We start from the raw sequence: 21,767 nt of genomic DNA, 5'->3' as shown, positions 1-21,767 counted from the left end.
GTCTGGACAACTGGACAAAGATGCTGACAGGACAGTAAAGTTACAGTGGAACTTAAACAAAACATGAATTAATCACCGCTCAGAGATTTCATTTGAATCCTTGTCCCGTAACATGAGTTTTGTGAATTTGAATCCTCTGTCATAATTATATTCTCCTTTAAACTTGATTTTCGACATCAAAGGGACAATATAGCGTTTGAAGTAGCATGGGATTGGATCACTGTCTAACTCGCTCTTTAAGATTCTGTCACAATGACATTAGAAGAGTCATGTGAATTAAAAGAGGGGAGAACAGCTTGTGCCTTTGCTCTCTGTCCAATTTCAATCAAAATGTCATGCTGTGCCATTTTCTCTGAATGTGGAACTGGCAAGTGTGTTAGGTTGACATCTTTTTGCCTAAAAGCCTGTGACTAATATTCAAATTATATGACAGTTACACTCTTACAGGATTATCACATCAGGGCAGTAACTTTAAGCATACGTTTTAAATAGTTGTAGACATTAAATTCGTAGCAAACCACAAATTCCGTTCCTCTCCTCATACTGTTAAACATGGTTATTAACATGGAATGTGTTCCAACTTCCATTTTATTCCCATCATTTAATGGAGCGTAAAATGATCTGTAACCATATTGGAACGGCTTCTACCCTCAGCTGGGTCGATACTAACAGTCAGAAGCCACGGGCAACAAAGGATCGCTTTTGTTTGTCAAGTATTTCTGTTGGAACTTCGCGTCGGCTTGAAACAGACAGGCTGGAAGAATAATGATGTCGCGGTAGATCACTTGCTTCTGACGCTGCGGAGCCTCGGGGGAGTTGGCTCTAGATTGCCAGTCTTTGATAAGGTCCTGGCATACATGAAAATCCTTCCCCCGGTCTGCTAAAGTTACTTGTCTGTACCGGTGAACGTCTAAACACGCGTCACGGCAAACCAGACAAGGTCGACCACGACGCATGCGGGAGCTTTGTGTTCGTTAATCGCAGCTGTGCGTTTATTGGGTCTCACTGCGCCGTCGCGGCGCACAGACGGGTCCGGGGGTTTTGACGCGTCTTCCCGGACTGTTCCAGCGGCTTTCTCACTTTGAAGTCTTGCTTAAGAAACAGCCCCGGAGGATTTCCAAGACTTCTTGAAACAGTAACGCGCGGAGAGAAACGCGCTCTCGTCCGGTGACGTGACGGGACGGAGAGCAAGCCTGCGGTGGGACTACTTGACATAAACGTAAAAAAAAAAAAAAAAAAAAAGCGGCAACGGCTCCAGAACACGGATGGTAAGTTGTAGGAAAGCTGTTCCACAGGCCCCCTCTCTCGGCCGCTTTGATGTGCTGCTGCGACCCTTTGAAGTTGAGAAATGTGGGCTGTGTTTCTTGTTTGTGGGCGAGAAATACGGTGAGATAGATAAGAGGCTTGTGCGTGCGTGCGCGAAGTGGAGATTAAAAGAAAAACCGAATGTTTGTCGGGGTGCGCGTCTTCGAGCTGGGAAAAAAGTGGGGTGGATTCTTCAATCAGCCCCCCCCCCATTCTTACCTTCCCCAGATTTTGACACCCCTGGTGATCTACATAGCGACTGAGCCTGCCTACTCTGAGGTCAGTTGTTGAATGGGACAGGGTAGAGACAACTACGGCTCTTGTTGTGTGGACAGACTGGGACACGTGTGGCACGGCACCGAACCGAGTCAGTCGACGTTGGTTTCTTGTGCTGGATTACCAGAGTTCTGGATTGTATCACGTTCCACCATAAATGGACTAATCACTTAACTTTTTAAGCGTCTGGATCTGCTCTGCCATGGTAAGTTGTTTTTACGCACGCACATTCCGCTCCCATCCATTGGATTTTCTGATCTTTTTGTCGGATCGTGTGTGCCGCCAGAGCGAATGTAAATGATAGTGTGGTGTTTGGAGCCACTAGACACTCAGTTTATGTCGTTTTAGCTGCTTTTAAGGTAACAAGTCTCCCAAGATGTGACGCTTAGGCTCCGATTAAAGTCACTAAGCTTCTGACTGTGTTTTACATCTATATTAAGTCTGTCGATCGTGTTGGTAGTGCAGACACGTTGTCCGTGCTGTGGGTTTAATAGTGGGCTGTAATAGGCTTCTTGGGTAGATATTAAGGCGATTGATCGCTTACATTTACGCATGAGCGACTGGCTTTTCCCGTGAGGCTCTTTATCCCCTCGTACATCAGAACGTTTAAGGTCATTGTGGTGCTGATCAGGTGCGTTTTCCACTCATCTGAATATCTCTGGGACAGCAAGGACGAGCGTGGAGACGATTCTGTACGCGTGATGCGAAAAGAAGTGTTCCGATCGTCCGAAACAGATTGGGAATTAATTGGAGCTGAAAGCTGTGACACGGACTCGTTAGTCGAACATGTGTACGGTGAGAATATGGGTTTGCTTACGAGTGAGGCGTTATGGGATGATAATTCTTGTAAAATTTGTTTTGATGTGACAGATCAATGCACGCTGCGAGTGTAGGCTGCAGTTGATCTCTCATTTAGATTATAAATAGATAAATGAAACGAAAAAAGCCTTTCATATTTCCTTCCTCTGTGAACTCGGCGATGGTTTTTGAAGGGGACTGTTTACTTGATGTCCTTGTTTGAAGTTCAGCAGGATCTGGCTTTGATTAGATCAATACTTTGTGTTTCAGAGTGAAGAGGAGCTGAGAAGCTCCCCCGCTGCTTTTAGAGAGTGAGGAGGATTAGGCTTGGAGCTCAGTGGAGGCACGACGGCACTCTCACACGGTAACCAGAGCTGGAGCCATGAGCAGGGCGCTTACGGAGCACATCAGCAGTAGCTTCCGAGAAGATGCCCCTCGTCCTCCGGTACCGGGGGAAGAGGGAGAGGCGTCATGCTACAACCCAAGCAGATCTGGCAAAATGAGAGCCCAGAGCAAAGTTAAAGATACCTCCGCGCCTCCCGGCTCCACACCGAGGAGGAACGAGGATGGTCTCGGGGAGCCAGAGGGCAGCGCGTACCCGGATTCGCCTCTAGTCCGGTGGACAAAGTCTCTACATTTTCTCTTGGGTGACCAAGACGGCGCACACCTCTTCAGGACCTTTTTGGAGCGAGAGAACTGCGTGGACACTTTGGACTTTTGGTTTGCCTGTAACGGCTTCAGGCAGATGGACTTAAAGGATACCAAAACTTTGCGAGTTGCCAAAGTTATTTTCAAGCGGTACATTGAGAACAACAGCATCGTCGCAAAGCAGCTGAAGCCCGCCACCAAGACCTTCATAAGGGATAGTATTAAGAAGCAACAAATAGACTCTGCCATGTTTGACCAGGCACAGACAGAAATTCAGTCCAACATGGAGGAGAACGCGTACCAGATGTTTCTGACCTCTGACATATACCTCGAATATGTGCGCACCGGCTGCGAGAATGCGGCGTACATGAACCACGGCGGTCTCGGCAGCCTCAAGCTGATGTGCGGATACCTTCCTCCTCTGGTGGAGGAAGAGGAGTGGAGTTGTAATGACCTGAAAGCCAAAACGCTCGGCTCTGTTGTTGGACTGTCTACAAAAACCCTGAGGGCTACCGCTGCCATCCGGACGGCAGCTGAAATGTTGGAGAACAGTTGCAGGTAAGAGCAGTTTCCGCCTCGGATGTTAGTGTTCCTGCATGTCAGCGCAGGTTGGTATTGTGTCGCTCACCCTGCTTGTGATCACCTTTCCTTCATTAGCTCAGCTACAGTGAATACATGGCGGTTAGTAGTTATTTCACAAATGCCTGACGGAGATAAAGACACTTCATCAAAGGGTCTTGGAGCAACATGTCTACATAGTTGTGCCTTCCTGCCTTGCAGTTAGTCAAGGGGTTGGAGGGTGGAGAGGCGGGGTGTGTACAAAACATCAATGGATCTGAGCCTTCCTTTTAAGTAAATGGTGTCTTGCAGGCAGCCCTCTGCTGGTTTGCTCAAGTTTCCTGTGCTTTGAAAGCCTTCCTCCGGTTCGGACACCAGACATCAGACTCCATGACTGCTAAAGCAACATGAAATAGTGTGATGGGGTTGTAAAGATATGCCACAATTTATAGCTTGGTTGCAGCACATCCTCTAAATCTTCCCATCCAAAGAAATGCTAATACGGAGTTAAAAGAACCGGAGCGGTTAGTCGGAAGCCAAGCGGAGATGTTATTTTTTTGGTCGAAGATGAAAGTGGAGCTGTTTGGGGAAAGCTTTCTGACTTTCTTCCCACTCATTGTCCAACAGCTGAAATATTTTAAAGTCGTAGTCGTTTTCAGAAACTGGATTTGTCAGCAAATATGTAACTTATACCCAATCAGGCTTTCTAAAGCTTTAGTCAGACTAGACTTTAAATGGCCACTAACAACAGTGTTAAACAAATAATTGGTGAAGTCTGATAGGTCACATTCACCCATAAGGATGTTCCCGGGAACATCAGTAGCTTGGTAGTGGGATGGTTGAGTCAGGAACTTGGAAGCACATGGTTTGTTGACATGTAGGCAACTCCTGGTTTCCTGATGCGAACCCCTGCATTCTTGTTTTTCTTTTAGATGGAGAAAGCCTTCTCCTCCTCCTTTCCGTCACTCATGGTCTCCCCCCTTTCTTCCCTGCCCCTCGAAATCTCTTCAGGTCAACCAATTTCCATCTCAAACATGTGGAACTAATTTTGCCACAGCACAGGTTTCTCTTTCCCCCCTCGCTTTTTGAGAAACCTCCAAGATTGAGCTCCAAACAGATAGAAGAACACAACAACAAAACATCGGCTCGGTTCCGCCGCTCCAACCATGGATTGTGTTCCTCCCTCCGTCTTTTCCATTCAGCACTTTTCATCTTTTAAAAAATAAGTCTGACTGAGACTAAGGACGCTTTGGAAGGAGATGTGGGGGGGGGGGCAAAAGGAGGAAAAAGGGGGAAAGACAGGAAGGGGGGATCATGAAAGAAAGAAAATAGATAGAGAAAGAGAGAGGGGGCAGAGAGCCCAGCTGCGCTAAATACCTGACTCTTTGCGTGGACCTTCCAAAGGTCAGGTTTGTGCTTGGGGCCTACAGCTTTAGTCATGCTGGGGTTCTCCTCTCAGCACTCCCGGCAGAAGGCATTCTCATAAAGAAAGGGGCCCTCCTTCCCCCTTTCCCTCTCTGCCTCCCTCTTTAAAGCTCAAGTTCCCCCTTCCTTTTTCCCCTCCCTCTTCCTTGTCCACCCCCTTCACTACTGAAGCAGGAATGCAACGCAGCAGGAGAGAGTAGAAAGACAGAGGGAGAGACTTTTTAGAAAGGAAAGCAGAGTAAAGAGCACCCCCACCCCCAACTGGACAGTTGAGACAGGGAGAGTTGTAGTGGGAGAGCATGGTAGAGAAAACGCTCCAATGAAAGAGAGAGGAGGCTCACAGTGTGAAAGTATCGGCCAGGTCCAAACAAACAGGTGGGGGGGAGATAGCAGAGGAGAGAAAACAAAGGGGAGCGATGTTGCTCAGTCACACTCAGCAAGTTGCCCCCAGCGATCCCCAAACACGCAACACATGTATGTCGGGGGGGGGGGGTAGCATACCTCCACCTCGAATATGGTTGTCACAATCCTCAGGTCCTGCTGCAATCAGAGAGATTTTAATTTTTAAAAAAAAAGTCAAACTGTCATAATTTTTAAAATCTGAGCTAAGTTAGCAAACATAAAGGCTTGGCACATTCTCCATGCCATGTTCACGCCGCAGGCCAGGAAAGAAATCGCTTGACAAGTGTTTCGCTTTTGCAGGTCCCACCGTCGAGGAGACCCTGCCAGCCCTTACTTTGTCAGCTCTGGCTACATTTTTGCCCCCGCCACCAGTGCCAACGACAGCGAGATCTCCAGCGATGCCACGACAGATGATTCCATGTCCATGACAGACAGTAGCGTGTAAGTGTTGCTAGCTTTTAATTGAAACCAAATGTTATGTTCTGTTCCAGCCATCTTGCTTTGGAGATAACGAAGCAATTTGAAAAGGCTCAATTCCATTCAGCAAACCCTGGCCAAAGCTTGGAATTTTATTATTTCCAGCGTATCTAAATGTGTTTGGAGTTCAGTCAACACCTTTCCAGGAAAAGAATGGGGGGATGAGGGAAGAAATTCTGCCCTGCTGTTCAAAGAACTTGGTTTTTCTTCCAGCTGGGAGATGGCAATTTCTGCAAAAATAATGGCCCATAATGTATTTTAATTATCCTCCATGATTGATTCCAGGTAACTCCATTAATGTGTAGTTCTTTTTGCGACCTCCAGGTTGATAACTCTGGGAAAGTCATTATGTCTGAAGACCGTTTGAAGTTTATTCTGATGCGTTACAGGCTGGGGAGAAGGGAGAGAAAAAATTAGAGCGTCTTGATGTGGGTGGGGGGTGTTGCCTCGTTTTCCTCAAAGTTGAAATGTGTCCATCCCACCCACCCTTCTGCCACAGCAGACTTGTTTTTTTATATTATCTAATCGCTTTTTCCCTTTGAAGAGCTGTAAGAGAGGGGGAGGGAAATGACCATTCAGGCCTCAAGACAAACTCATAGAAAAATGTTGGCACCAAATGAAAGGAGGCTTACTCACATGGTGGGTCAGTTTCCTGCCACTGGCCTCTGCAGCGTGCTGAGATCATGTGTCTGCGAGGCTTTCACAAGGGTTACTCATTTCTAGAACTTGGGACAAGGCATGAGAAGGTATACCCCTTGGCCAGACTAAGATACCCCCCAAAAAATCACCTCCACTCAACCCTTCATAGCTTCCCTCCTCCACCCCGAGAGCCAATAGCCAGAATGGGTAGACTCAAAGTGCAAGGGAGTGAGAAAATAAAGTGCACGGAGTATAAAGGGCTTAACTGAATCGCTTTCAGCCTATTGTTAGGTGAGGGGAGCTTAGGGGGATAAGAGGGTGGCTGGCTGCTTTGAAAGTGACTTGCACAACTGAATAGGAGATCCCCATAAAGGGTCCAGGAAACCATGAAAAAGTCCATGACTGTTTTCTCTTCCCCAGCCCGGACAAAGCATCCAGGCATCACATCGTTTGTCAGGGTGGGGACAGTTGATAAAAACATAGTTTGTGATAGGGAAGTTGGCAAGCTTTCTGTGGGAATAATGTTTGCTGGGGTGCTTGTTAGCGCGCAAGTTCCTCTGGGCTGTTGAGTTACACTTTTGAAGAGTTTCCTTCCTGTGCCTTGAGGAGTGATGGCTTGTAGTCTCCGGGGCACAGTTTGTGAAGCATTGATTTTGATAGTAGATCCTGCTTACAAGAAGCTCACCGCACCACTGGGGATATCCGTGACCAGGCTCCCATTGTCTTTTCTTCTTGACAATGTCACTCTGAAATGTGACTCATAAAACCTGTTTAGATTTTTTTTTAAATTGTCAAACATCATGTGCCAAAGTCATATTCTAGCATTGGCTTACCAAGGCCGGTTGTCGTGATTCTCACTCCTGTCCTTGTGCCAGATCTCAAAAAAGGATCCTCTCATTCGAGGGAACAATTTGATTAGTGTCCTTTTATAGCGGTTAAAAGGCACGCTGCGAATTTGAATCTCATTTACCAGATAAAGAATAAGGAGAGGAGGATTTGGGAAGAGGAGTGGAACGTTTTTTTTCTTTTTTTGCTTATATCTTATTTATGGATTTACTTGGACGCTGGGGAATGCTGCTGCACCAACTTCAAACATTACCTTATCTTACAAACCAGCCTTTTGATGTTGCTGAGATCAGAGGCTCGCAGCACAGTGCTTGCCAAACGAAGATGGCAGCGGGCGCATGTGTGCATGAGTGTGAGATTTCAAAGAGGGAGCAGAAGAAGTAGCGTTTGGGCTAGGTCAGACACTTCCAAACGGCCAAGATAATTGGCCCAGCTTAAATGGCAGCTGACTGGAAACGCTAGCAGACATGGAATGAAAAATGAAGAATAAGATTCCCAAAATAAATGCTTAATTGTCCAGTGAGACTTCCTGGTATTCCTAACCTCATCTCTGTATTCATTTTAATGTATGAGAGCTACAAAGACAGACACTTAAGCAGCCTTATCTCGTCTGCTTTAGCTCGTTGTAGTTATGGATTCTAACCAGCCGCTGAGGTTAGCGCTAGCGCTTCTGCTTTTTAAAACAGGACTGATGTGAACTTACCAGTGGGGCTCTTCTTTTGAAGCCTGCAATGGGATGTTAAGCATATCGTAGCGGTACGTTTAGGTACGTGTGTTGTTTTTGAAGGCTGTATTGCACCTGCGGGTGGCTACTAGGTGGCCACTAGGTGGCCACTATGTGGCTACTTGCTGATGTTGGATACTAGTCTGATTAAAACTAAATATACGTTATATCTTAATTTATTTGTTTAATTATTTTATTCATTTATTTTTTCCAGAGATGGAATCCCTCCTTACAAACTGGGCACAAAGAAGCAGCTCCAGCGAGAGATGCATCGCAGTGTCAAGATCAACGGCCAGATAACGCTACCCCACTTTCCTGTAAGTCCTACTTCCTTAACTTCCACTTCCTGCCTGTGTTTCTTTTTTTTGTAATCTACTAAACTAAAACTTGAACACACTGACAACTGGTCCCAATTCCCGGGAGGAGTTGTGCGTTATTTTAAATTTTTTCAAAGAGTCAGTGTTGTGTCAGAATACTATATTTCATTCCCTTTCTTGTTTTCATATAAAAGTTGGGGTAAATGAAAGGCAGCATTTGCATACCACTTCACTTCCTCCGCTGTTTCAAGCCCCTCCCGACCTCCCCCCCCCAGTAGCTTCTGTCAGGCTGTAAATAAAAAAAGATGTCCTCTTTCGATTCCATCTCAGTATTTTCGGTATGTCAGTTTTAATGATTATATTAAGATCTTTGGTGAAGTGGTTAAATGGTTATTGAATCCACCACACATCTGGGCTTGGGCTAGTCATTCGCCACTTCGCCACAGGCGAAATAAATTCCAGATTGGCTACAAGGTTTTTAGACCGTGTAGCCACAGTGGCGTTCTTATTTTTACGGAAAAAAGGCTAAAACTTAAAACTTTGTCGCTCGCGAGCGGCGGTCGCTATTTCCGCTAGCGCTTTTTCTGCTAGTGAGCGGCACTCGCTATTAACCGCTAGCGAGCGGCGCTCGCTATTTCCACTAGCGAGCGGCACTTGCGCCGTTATTTCCGCATGCTGACGGAATTTAGCCGAAGCATGCCGACGGAAATAGCCGAACTGACCTAAACGCTCCCGATCATTAAATATGCACTCGGGTCATGACCTCCTCTCGTCCAATGAGAAACAAAATATTATTTTTTTACAAGCTGAACCCGCGAATTTGTGTACGACAAGGAGAGGACGATCGATCAAAAGAATCCAGTGTTTTATAGTAGAGTTTGTGTTAAAGTCCTCATTAATAAAAAAAATGGTGAATGCTGAGAGGGGGGAGGAGTGGTGACAGACCGATCAGAAGGTAAATGAAAGATATTATCAATACTTGTTTGTAGTCTTAGACTTTTGTTCCCTATGACCGGCAGCAATAACCAGCGATGCATGTAAATGTGTATTCACCTCATTTGATATTTTTCATGGCTTTTTAAATTGAAATGAAAAATCATGTTGTTGAATTAAAAATAAATAAATAAACTATGGCATACCAATGGTGGTGGTGGTGGTCAAAGTTAAAATGTCTTCTAGTCTAAGTAAAACTTACAAGTAAACAATGAGTAATATTTTGTATGACTGTATCTTCACATAGTGAATGGAAGTTTTCAATTGTTGAATCTCACATTAATTCCTGCATAAAGTAGGATAGAAATAAAGATAGTTCAGCTTGAACTGTTGACTTTAGTGTATTTTTGTAGGTAAACTGAACAGAAGATTTTGTCCTCAGAATGCACCAGAATGCAGGAAAACAACCCCATTTTCTAAAACATTTCCCGGGGCAGGCCCCTCGGACTCCCCCCCACGCTCCCCGCAACGGGCATCGGTCGTCTGCGCACTGCGCCACTGTCTTGGACACAAAATGTGGCTTTTTGTGGCTTGCTCAATTCTTTTACACTGAGCCACAGTGGCTTAGTCATACTAGCTCCTAGTGCAAGCCCAGACACATCACTGTTCAATTCCAGTTTTTCTCACTTCTGCACAAATTCCTGGTCCCAGCAGGAATTGTTTAAGTGTGTGCTTTGAATGGAAGATTGTCCTGCTGCAGTTGTTGTGGGAAGGTTTAAGGAAGTCTGTTGCAGAAAATTGAGGTTGGAAGGTGGATATGGATTTGTTTGAAACAAGAAAATAAATGTGAGATTCTATTGTCTTCGTACCCAGATAGATGTGTAGTGTGTGTGTGTGTGTGTGTGTGTGTGTGTGTGTGTGTGTGCTTGCATGCATTTGACAGTGCTGTCTGTTCCCCTTTTTCTGTCCTCCTGTCTTCTCTCTCTCTGTTGCTCTCTCAATATCTCTCCTTTTCCTTTTCCTGCTTGCACTCCTTTAATGTCTCCCTCCTGATTTGGAGATGGCTCTGTCTCCCATGATGCACCAGCCCCAGGCAGCGGGGGCCCCGTGCAGGGCTGGCACTCCTTTGCCAACAGCTCTGCTTGCCTTTTTTCTTCCTCCCTTCATCGTGTCTACAAAGAGATGAGAGGAACTACAAAAAAAGAGTCAAAATCAAGAAAACCAGTGCACCAAATAACAAAAAAGTAAGAAAGGGAGAAAGAGAAGCTGGTGCATATAGTTAAAGGAAAAGGAGGATAATGTGACTAGAGTACCTCTGAGCTGCCCTGCATGCAGCCAGGAAATAAATTACTACTTCCCCTCAGATCTTCTCAGCATTTGACTCCTCTATCCCTTCCCTCCCTCTTTTCCCCCCTTCCCTGTCTCGCTCTCTCTCTCCACTGCCATTGCCACTTGACTAAGGCACATCTCAATCCTCTTCATCTTTTTTCATGCTGTTAATTTTGTCCCCCTCTCTCTTTTTTCCTCCCCTCGTCTCAGCTCGCTCGTCTCTCTGTCGATATCTGGCTTTTATTTGGAGATTTAAAGCTGCATGTCCCTCCCACCCCTAGTGTGCGTTTGATGTTTGACAAGGGCCCTTTGAAGTGTGCTGACTTCAGAGGCTGCCTAGCTGATGGCTTGGTTGGGCTACAGAGGGTGTAGGCAGGGGGCCTCCCCTCCGAGCAAGACCAACTGCTACCCAGCAAACAATACCCACCTCTCTCCCCCCTTGCCCAGCAGCCTGGCACTGCCAAGGGCATTGGGCATGAGAAGATCTGTGGAGGGACGGGCAGCGGGGAAGGTTTGGGTTAGCTCGAGGGCAAGGGCATCTGGATTAGGCCTTTTTGAATAGTAGCAAGCTTTTTTGGAATAAAATGGGATCGGGGCAAGGCCAATGGATTAATGCAACATATTGCAGAAACATTACACAGTCACTCTCTAAAGTGTCCTTCCTCCCCTTGTTGTTTGCCTTGTAGAGGACGCACCGGCTGCCCAAGGAGATGACTCCCGTCGAGCCCTCGGCCTTTGCCGCCCAGCTCATAGCGCGACTTGAAAAGCTGAAGCGAGAGCAGGACACCATGAGTTCACTGGAGGAGAGGCTGCAGCAGATCCAGGAGGTACATACAGTATGAACATAGACCAGTTCTGAACCACCTGACGCCGCTGTCGAAGTTAAACCCGACTGCTGCTGCCAAATACTAAATTGCATAGGAGTTAACTTGGAAAGATGTTTCCATATTACAAAATCCTCGATGCCAGTTTTAGCATGTCAGAACAGCGAAAAGACCGAGGGATTTGAAAGTCTGTCTTGGTTTAGCTACCACTTCCCTTTCCTTTCTGTCCCACACTACTTCATCTGGAAGAACTTTCAAACTTATATTTCTAGGCATACTTGAAGTTCCTTCAAATAGTTAGCACTTAGCTACTCTCCAGTGGCACGTTTGCTGAGTATGAGTGGTGCCAGTCTCTTTGTGAAACACAGGCAGACTCTGCATTATATATGAAGTGCACCCAAAGCCTGTTAGTGAAGATAACAGTGTAGCAAAAAGGAAACTCAAATCAAGTTACTCAGGCGTTTGCTCTCACTGACTTCAGAGGACGATAGATATAAGTTGGTGTAAGTTGAGACATAAATTCCTCTGTTTGCTGCTTTTCCCACATGTGGCTGTGCGAATGTTTTGTCAATTGCCTTAACTTTAAATTAATTTTCTTCTTGCCAAGGAGGAGGAACGGGAAGAGAGCGGGGACATCACAACCAGCACCTCTCTCCATCACCCTCTGCTCCTGTCTGGCAGCCAATGCGAGGAAGACCCGCAGGCTATCCTGGACGAACACCTGTCCCGTGTCCTGAAGACGCCCGGCTGTCAGTCTCCGGGCGTGGCTCGTCACTCACCACGGTCCAGCTCACCGGATCGGACGAGTGCGATGGTGTCCTCTGGCCACGGGCCGTTCTTTAGCGCCTACCCCGGGGCTGCCAAGGTCCTCACAGCGGACAGGCAGTCAACGAAGCACATCCACCACCACTACATCCATCATCATCACGCTGGGCCCAAGACCAAGGAGCAGATTGAGGCTGAGGCAGCTCAGCGTGTGCAGTGCCTCTGCCCTCCAGGGGGCGCCAACTTTTCTGACTTCATCCCTCCGTGAGTTTTGATTCGTGTTCATGCTAGTCATGCTGGAGCTGTTATTCAGTCGACGTAGTTTCCCCGCTTTGCACCTGTTCTTCAGTGTTCTCATGGTGAAGCTGGTCTGGTTCATCTCGCTTGTGCTTCTTCCTACAGCCGCTGCAGCACTTTGTATAGACGGCCAATAAAGGCCACCGACGAGGGTGTGTCTTCACCACACCTTCCCCTAGACGCCACCGACCGCTCCCAGAATGTTTGGCAGTGGATACTGGAGAGTGAGAGGCAGGGCAAGCACAAGCCTCACAGGTAAAGACATATCTATGAGGAACTGTCTGAACGTCACGTCCCCAGTTTTCTTGTTCGTTTTACTAACCAACACTTTTTGATTCTAACAGCAACCAAGGTCTAAAGAAATCCAACCCACTTGACTCCAAGACGCTGCTTAGTCGTACTCACTCCTCTTGGGGTGGAGGCGGCATTGGTAGTGGGGCTCACCTACGCGGCCACCACCCGGGTCACCCATTCATCCAGGACCCAGCCATGCCGCCCCTACCCCCACCCAACACCCTAGCACAGCTAGAGGAGGCTCGACGTCGACTAGAAGAGGTCTCCAAACCGCCAAAACAGAGGTCAGCCATCAGAAACACTTCTTCCATATCAGAATTCACCTAGCTGGTGGATGAGATGCTAACCTCTGTGATTCTGACAGGTTATCAACCACGACCAGCAACCTCCAGAGAGACAGGAGCCATCCTTCTGCTGCCTTCCCCACCAGCGGCAGCCTTCTGAGCGGATCTGGACCCCAAGCAGACGAGTACGGGTCTTTTGTTATTTAGTTTCTTTCTCCCTGATCTTTTCGATATTCAATTTCTGACACACTTGAATGATTTTTTTAATTGTCTGGATCCTTGTCCTCTGATTTCCTCAACCATCCTTTCAAAGGGAGATCCCTGGTTGTCCTCGCTTTGTCTTTCAACGCCCTTGTTTTTTCTCATTTAAGATTAAAGCAGGCTTCAATAAAGAATCCTAGCTACCCGCCCTTCTCCCAACACTCACCACCGGAATGCAACAAATTTGTTCTGTAGCCCCCCCGGTTACTCAGATTTGTGGCCTCCTTTCATGCATTTATTGTTAAACTACTGTGTGACCTCTTTCGGTTTGAATTGATCAACCAGCTTTAAACCATTGCGCTTTACTCTACTACTTTTTTTTAGGTCAAAGGAGCTTGTGGTCACCTACTTCTTCTGTGGCGAGGAGATCCCTTATCGCAGCATGATGAAGACCCACTGCCTCACACTGGGACATTTCAAAGAACAGCTGAGCAAGAAAGGCAACTACCGGTAAAGAGAAACCACAAATGACCACAACAGCACACCAACCACAAGCATTAGCAGAAACACACAGGCATATTTGGTCACAGCTTCTTAGGTTGCTGTTGCATGGTTAGTTGTCTCTGTATGCATTTGCATTCAATATTTTACTTGCATATGCTTGTCTGGTGAGTGGGAGTGTGAAATATTGGAACCCAATAGTTGAAAAGATGGGCTGATCCACTGCATTCAGCACTTATAGAGACAGGAAAGAAGAGGGAGGGGGTTCTGCTGAAGATTTTTTTTTCCTCACATCTGTTACTGATTTCCATGTTGAGGCAGCCTTAATAAATATGGCTTTGAAGCCTGGGACATTTATTTTGCGCACAAATACTATTGCGAGGCCTTCAAATTCCTCCTCCACACTGTTGCGTCAGGCATTAAAATCAAACGCCCCCTAGGACCACCTTCTGTTAATGACTGATAAGGGTTAACACAGCAAAAATACCACCTGTCATATGATGACGAGGAGGTAATCCTAAACAATGTAAGTACTCAGCAAGCTAGCATGTATTTGGAAATATAACAATGTAGAATACATTAATAATCTACAAAAATAATCTAAATCAAACACACAGAGAAAGCCTCCCCGTACAAAGCCTGCATGCCTATGACATCAACATTAGTTTATAGCCACATCTGCTTGTTAGGCAAGAGAGAAGAAGGCCTGCAAACAAGTCAGTGCACCCCTGCTATCCCATAAATCTTGAGTTAGCAGAAAGAGGAGGGGGAGGTGGGTATTGAAGCCTCTGGCTTCAATGGGAGCACAATGTGTGGAGTTGGTTAATTTGGACATGGCAACGCTACAGTAGAGAACAGTACAAGCGTCCCTGCCAGACAATATTGGTGCCAGATGTTGGGAATAGAGAAAAATCCTGCCATATAAAACATGTTCCAATGGAAAGGCTCCTACTGTCTCATTCTCTGAAACAAAGTGATGACTTTGAGCGAAAATAGTATTTTCTCCCAAAAAGAAATGTCAGCGTTAAACGGAAACGGGTTGATGTAGTTGTTTGGGTATGACTAATAAAGATGAAAAGACAAAACGCTGCCCGGCAAAGATTGAAGGACAGGAAAGACTTTGCTGGGATGCCATGTCATTAAATAAAGCTGTCGCCCCTCTCTCAATGCCGAGCAGAAAGCCTTTCAGCTGCGGTAACGCAATCCTCCCTTCATTTGTGTGTAATTACAATCAACAAGGGAAATAAAATAGTTTTTTTCTACTCCTCCTTACATGTGTTGTTTGAATGATTCTAAACTGAGCAGTTGCTCATAAAACAGAGAGCTTTTTTTTTGTATTCCAAACACAAACACACATGGGCAAAATGAGGCACAACATGAGGCATTTTTCCATTACAAAGCTTATCATTAAATCCCCTCCTGCTGATCTTTTGCTGGGTTTAAAGTAGTGAAGAGAAATCATTAGGAGCTCCAGGAGACTTCACAGTCGCTGGGACCAAACTAACCCTGGGAGTTGTCTCTGCTTGAGAGAAGAAGAAGAAGAGCGGGTTAGCTAGGTCACCTGAGACCTCCAGGAGACTATCTGAGAGCAACCTCCTCCCCCTCCCGCTTGGGGATAAAGCCCCCCCAGCCTCGGCCAGCATCCAACCTATCACACCCACTGACTGATCCAGGAAGGCCCGCGTTCCACTTCCTCTCGCTTTCGTCTTTTCCCTTTCCTTCGTTTCTTCGTTTCTCTCTGTTCTCCGCTGGTGATCGGAAAGCCGCCCGGAAAAGTGTGTATCTCTGATCGTGTGTGTGTGTGTGTGTGTGTGTGTGTGTGTGTGTGTGTGTGTGTGTGCGCGCGCGCGAGTGCGGCGGAGCGTTAGGCAGACTCTCAGGCACCTGAGATGTCGACCTGTTTGACAGACAGCCCAATTAGAAGCGATAGAGATGCAGAGAGGGAGGTGGCACCGAGAGAGGGGGGGGGGCTTAGGACAACCTGTAATTAACCCTTCAACTTTAATTAGTCCTTGTAGGACAGACCGTCATCTTTAGAAAGGCCAGCAGTCAAACTGAACAAGTGGATGAGGAGACGAGCGCACGCAGAACAGCGGGCCGCCTCCATCAGCCTGAATTATCACAGGCGGCGTTTAAACGGGGGGTTCAGCCTGTTTCTGCTGCAGCGTGATGTGGAGTCAGCTTCCGTCTTTGAAGTGTGCAGGGATGGCATTGAAGGCTATGACTAAGTTGTTTTGAGCAGGATCCGTTTCTGGCTCTGTGTGTGTGTGTGTGTTTGATTTCGACTAAAGGGAGTTATGCGCAAAGCTGTACCAGGAAGTAGTTGTGTAGTTGCCTCAAAGAGATTTAAAGCATGATGAAACGCGTCCGCTGCCAATCCGTCAGTTTTCGTTTGACTCCACGCTCGATGATGCTCGACATTTTCTAATAACGCTCCTCTGTCTTTGCTTTCCCTCCTTAGGTACTACTTTAAAAAAGCCAGTGACGAGTTTGAGTGTGGCGCCGTGTTTGAGGAGGTGTGGGAGGACGCCACCGTGTTGCCCATGTATGAAGGCAAGGTCCTGGGCAAAGTGGAGAGGATGGACTGAATCCACTCTGCTGCCAAAGTGTCCCTAAAGTAAAACACCTGAGCGAAAGACTCTTTGTAATTAACAAACCCTCTGGACTTCTTTTGTGTTTTTCTACTTCTTGATATTAAGCTAAACAGAGTTAATATATCCAGCACAAGAGGAGCGATTGAAGGAAGACGAGCCAATGAAGTATGCCGAATCTAGAGGAGCTGCAGCCCCTCCCTAACTTTATTAACCAATCAGCCTTAGAAACACAACGGAACAGTGTGAGAGACTTTTAACGACCAATAGGATGATGATGATTGGGGGCCGGTGAGGGGCCTCTTCGTGAATATAACCACTAAAGATGTAAACGACTGTTGGAGCGATGCCATGAGAGACTGATGGTGCTTTCAGAGGAATGAATTGCGGCGCCACCAACCTGCTCTTGAAGTTACGTCGCTGCAAAAACATCCATACATGTGCATATACATACACACATGTGTATATATACATGTATTATATATATAGATGCTTTTTGTCATGAGTTGAAAGTTTTTAGTCAGTATTTATTGAAGAAAAAAAAGACAACCCACTCCTTTCCCCATCGTCCCTTAAACCTGTGTCCCTCCCCCTCCCCCATTTCCAGCCAATGGGCAAGCTGCTTTTGAATGTCGGGAGAATATTTGGTGTTATTTTGGCTTTTTTTTTTAAATATTTTTTTTAATTTTACACAAAGGACATGACACTAGCCTAGCACCTCCTATAGCCTTGTAGTCCCATCTGACAAACTAACAATCTTGGCAGGGGTCTTGTCCGAGGTGCACTCCCTCCACGATTTAATGGTCAATCCTAGTCTTATATGCTGCTGATAGTTTGTGATCTTACGTTTGTCACACTAGTGTTTCTTCTGCCTCTTTCTCCCCCTCCCTCTCTATTTCTCTCAGTTTGGTGACAGAGCTCAATCGTTTTTTGTTGTGCCTTTGTTTATAATTCAGGCATTGCACAGGGAGGGGGGGCAGTTGCAGATGCACACAGAGAGGAGACCTGGAGCACAAGTCGTACCATCTAATAATGGCAGTGTTAACAGCCCGCACACCAAAATAACTTGTGCAGAGAACCCGTTTGGGTCACTGACCAACAACTTCTCCAGGAAGTCAGCTCCGGTTTCAAAACACACACAAAAAAGTGATCTTTAAAGAATGTCGTTATGCCAACATCGTATATAGCGGAGCTCCTGTATACATTGTAATTATGCATTCTGACGTATGGATACGGACACACGTGATGCTAACAGTACATACACAACCAACACACCATCGCTGGTGTTTTAAAAGTACAGCACCTGTGCCTACATGGATGCCATACCATGTGCTACCCTGTTTCAGGGTTTTAATATATATCCCTTGGTTTTCAGAAGGGTTTTATGTTGAAAATATATTTTTATGCTTTTAATAATATGGTAGATCATGTTTTCTTTTGTTTTTACACCATTGTTTTTGTTTCATTCTATCTAAACTGTAAATTATACATTATATAAAGAGTTTCATTTAAAAATTTACATGGACCTATAATTATTGTAATTATTGAGAGATGTAGCCTTTATTAAAGTTTTATATTTTTCAAATGAACGCTGTTCTGCCCGAATTTCATTTCTGTTTTCATAGCAGCATTTAATGGTGTCACAGTACATCTCATGGTATTTGTGTGTAATTTAGCGGGTTTTCCTGAACGATAGTCTTTATGAGTCAAACCGTGGAGGCCTGTTACTGGTTGTCTTCCCTCAGTGGCCAACAAGAGAATAAAACAGTCTTATGGAATCTATATCCATACGACTCTTTGTTTTCTTCTCTTGTTTTTAATCAGTATTAAACCTATATAAAACCTGCCCTTGCCATTCAGAGCTTTCACTGCTCTGGAGCAGTGCGCCCGGTTGTAGTTCAAGTTTAGAGCAAAGCAAAATGTCCCAAGACCTTACATCTACCTCATCTATTAATAAATTCATCAATTACTACGATGTCTTCTATGACCACACTACCTCCAGCTGGGAAATATTGTTAGCGTTGCAAATAGTTTGCCACGCAACCAGAATGGAGTTGTTTAAATTGATGAATGCTGTTACATCACATAGAGCGTGTAACCTGTTGTAACGTTGAATGTTCTGTGTTCAGCACTTAAATAGGGGGACATTAACATGGAGATGGGGGCACAGGCTAATTGGTCTTATTAAAGGACAGTCAACACAAACATGAATCAGACGGCCCAACCGTGTCTGAATCAATTATCTGGCTTCATTTCAGTAATTGGGGGGGTTATGGTTTAATACCAACAAAAACAATCAGTGGTGGGGACTTCATGCTGACAGCTGCATGGAGAATCATTCAGCATGAAAATATGGACATCAAAAAGGGTGGCGTTTGAAAGAAGTGGCAGCCTTGAAAGGAGGTCTCCATCTGACGGCGTTTTGACACCTACAAAATAAGGTTGAACAGTATGTGTTTGTGACATCACAACTGTTTTTATCAAAGGTGCAGCAAAACCTCAACCCCCTGGCCCCCCAATCCATTCCTTTGTGCCTTAAACTTAACAATGAAGAGAGTTTAATCAGGTTGAAACATCTAATTTCTGTTGAATGTCTGTAACGGTTCAGGTGTAACCCTCCACACTTCCACCCCCACACCACCCTTGCCTCCCCTCCAACTCTATTTTTACAGCCTCTTGGGGCTCTGGCTTTGAAGGGAAACCTATCCAGGAAAATTGCTTGCATATTTCCCCACTGAAGTGCTGATTGATGGACACTGACTGTCGCATTCCCTCTCTTGCACATGAAGACCCCACACCCCCCATCTTTTTTCAGCTTCGCTGTGGAATTCCAGTTCCAGTCGGAGCTTTGTTAAGGTGCTGCGGAGGTCGTGCTCAGGTTCTTTTACTTTTAATTTGAACACAAAATTTTTGTCATCTGCGATGAATATTTCGGTGGATTAACTTTTTTTTATTGTCAGTGAAAGCTTTTATTTCATCACGTCTCAAACGCTGCTACCGGCTTTTCTCCAAATGCCGCCATTCATTTCTCCTTGCGCTGTGGTAATTGGCGTAGCATGGTTGGGGCTAGCGCAAACATGGGTGTTTTGGACTTCTTTAAAGAAGCACCAGTCGCTCCCCAGACTAAGCTAGCATGCCAGGCAGGCAGGGGCTGCTCCCTTTTGTGCCTTGAAGCCTGCAGTGGGCCCTTTCTCTAATCGCCTTCTCTTACACCACTTGCAGACTCGCTTTGCATATTTAATTGCCAGGTAAAATCATTTTGTCGACAATCCGTTTAATTATGTGATTGTACAGTAACCGTAAAAGAGCGAGCGAAGGGAAGAGGAAGGGATAAAGGGGGATAGAGAAGAAGAGACACAGAGAGAGAGCAGCAGGCAGCAGAGAAAGAAAGAGGTCTGCTGCCAGAATAGACATCAAAGCTGCGCCTTGATGTTGATGTTGAATGGGCATTAATGGTTTCTGAAGGCAAGAGATTGCATAGGAAAAAAAGAAAGAGTGAAAAAAATAAACCCTCCTTTTTCTCTGACAATCCTGCCAGCAATCTCAGTAAATGCATAAACATTGGAATCCGGTGCCAGATAGAGAGCTCAGAGAGAAAGAAAGTGTGAGCAAAGGAAGCAGAGGAACAGCAACGAGACGGGTCAGCTGACCCGACTGGAGGCCAGCGTGAAGAGGAAGTCAGCGCAATTTAAATATTCAATCAGTTAAACTCACCTGAAGTCACAGGAACAATCTGTCAGATTATATTTCATCCCCACGGATAAGACTTGGGGCGTGTTGTAGATGAACATTCATCGATTAGCATGTCACACACAGGGACTACATAACATTACTAGGGTGTTAATTAGCTGCTGAAAGCCTCACTGCGGTCATCATCCATTGGATGCCTTGTGTTTGGACGCTGGCAGGTAGTGCACGATTGACTGATAGAAGGAAATAACAGCCGCCTGCTGAAAACAGGAGTGTTGATAGGTTGTTGATAGCTGGGAGAGAGAAACTAAACAGTTGTGGGCAGTAAATAAAGAACTGCATGAACACACTCCATCTAAGTGGAAGGAATTATCGCGTTGGGGATCAGTTTTTGAGGATTTATCATCATAAATAAACCATTTCATCAATTGTTCATCTGTAGCAGGTGTAACAGTGACCTCTATACATTTAATCCAAAACCTTTTAGTAATAGAATAATTGAAAGGTCATTCAAAGTTGTGATTCAACTACAGTGATGCCCCCTACCCTTTGTGTTGCTCCCCAATACACTGTAAACTTTACAAAGGCGTAATGGGGGGGTGGTGAGTCATTACTGTTATGCCTCTGCGCTGGCAGCAGACAATCAGCATTGAGATAAAAGCAGTCAGTAATCACAGCGGTGCCATTGTGTGATATGGACATTTGTGATCCTCCGTTCTTTTAAACAAGACTAACTGTGTCTCCTGACACGTCTGTTATATCATATATTTTATTCTGCATATAAGAACATTTATGCATGGAGGTCATCCGTTAGCGGGTACACATGGCAGGCCGTCGTCTCCATCAGACAATAATAGAATATTTATCTGCAAGAACGGATTCAAGACGACATTTGCATTGTTGAAACACACTCCAAACGGTGGATGCCGCTCTCCCTCCTGTCACCAAACGCCCGACTGTTGTCTCATGTTTCATGATGTGTGCAGTGGGGCTCGGCATATGCGTGTGAATGGTCCAAGCTGGGGGCTTTAACTGCAGCTTACCTATGAAACTCATCCAAAAGCACCTTGATCCTCTTTCAGCTGGCACTGCAGGAGATCTTCTTCTCTCGCTCTTCCCCCTCTCGTCTGGCTGACTGTTTCTCTCAGCCCACTCTCCCCTTCTCCTGTGTGTTGTCAACTTTACTTGTCTTTCCAGCTTCCCTGAACTATCTTGTTTCCCACACTTACTCTGTTGTGAGGATGATGTGCATGAGGGTGTGAGGGTTTTGTGGGAGTATCTGGTATCTGGAGGGAACATCTAGCTTCAACTTATCCAAAAAACGCATACCCATTGTGAAAGTATAAAACTGTTACCGACATACCCCAAAATACCCGTCTGCCATTAGCAGACTGAGTTCATAAGATATAAAATTGAACAAAGGAAAAAAAATTCTTTTGGATTAATGTTGTCTAAACACATGCAAGGATACACGTGTGAGATCCCAGTTCCGCCGGAGGTTCATGTCGTATATCCAGACGAGCTCCACTCAATGTTAACCGAATATGAAAGAAGTTTCTTGTTCAGAAAATAACCACCTTGTGATCTAAGAAAACAAAACCACACAAGACAACCAGAAAACAACAAATCATGAGCGATTTGAG

General features: G+C 45.6%; 1 protein-coding gene across 4 annotated transcripts; it reads left to right on the top strand.

The window, feature by feature from the left end:
* Window positions 1–846: 846 nt before the first annotated feature.
* On the top strand, window positions 847–18,023 carry LOC137599981 (axin-2-like). 4 transcript variants are annotated; one of them, XM_068321284.1, is made up of 11 exons: window positions 847–1,268; window positions 2,650–3,585; window positions 5,713–5,853; window positions 8,313–8,415; window positions 11,364–11,504; window positions 12,109–12,530; window positions 12,669–12,818; window positions 12,908–13,141; window positions 13,222–13,326; window positions 13,727–13,852; window positions 16,305–18,023. In XM_068321284.1, the coding sequence occupies exons 2-11, from the start codon at window positions 2,762–2,764 to the stop codon at window positions 16,429–16,431; spliced, it is 2,373 nt and encodes a 790-aa protein (XP_068177385.1). In that variant the 5' UTR covers window positions 847–1,268; window positions 2,650–2,761; the 3' UTR covers window positions 16,432–18,023. The 4 variants fall into 4 exon arrangements, with proteins under 4 accessions (XP_068177385.1, XP_068177384.1, XP_068177388.1 ...); XM_068321283.1 differs by lacking the exon at window positions 847–1,268 and adding an exon at window positions 1,604–1,786; XM_068321286.1 differs by lacking the exon at window positions 847–1,268 and adding an exon at window positions 2,268–2,376.
* Window positions 18,024–21,767: the final 3,744 nt, after the last annotated feature.

This window comes from Antennarius striatus, chromosome 8 (assembly GCF_040054535.1).
Source record: "Antennarius striatus isolate MH-2024 chromosome 8, ASM4005453v1, whole genome shotgun sequence".
Classification (NCBI taxonomy): domain Eukaryota; kingdom Metazoa; phylum Chordata; class Actinopteri; order Lophiiformes; family Antennariidae; genus Antennarius; species Antennarius striatus.
This window is presented reverse-complemented; position numbering and strand designations above follow the sequence as displayed.

Coding starts and splice junctions, on each gene's coding strand:
- LOC137599981 (XM_068321284.1), top strand. CDS start 2,762: ATGAGCAGGGCGCTTACGGAGCACATCAGCAGTAGCTTCCGAGAAGAT. Junction 12,819..12,907: donor GGCAAGCACAAGCCTCACAG/GTAAAGACATAT, acceptor TGATTCTAACAG/CAACCAAGGTCTAAAGAAAT. Junction 13,327..13,726: donor TCTGGACCCCAAGCAGACGA/GTACGGGTCTTT, acceptor ACTTTTTTTTAG/GTCAAAGGAGCTTGTGGTCA.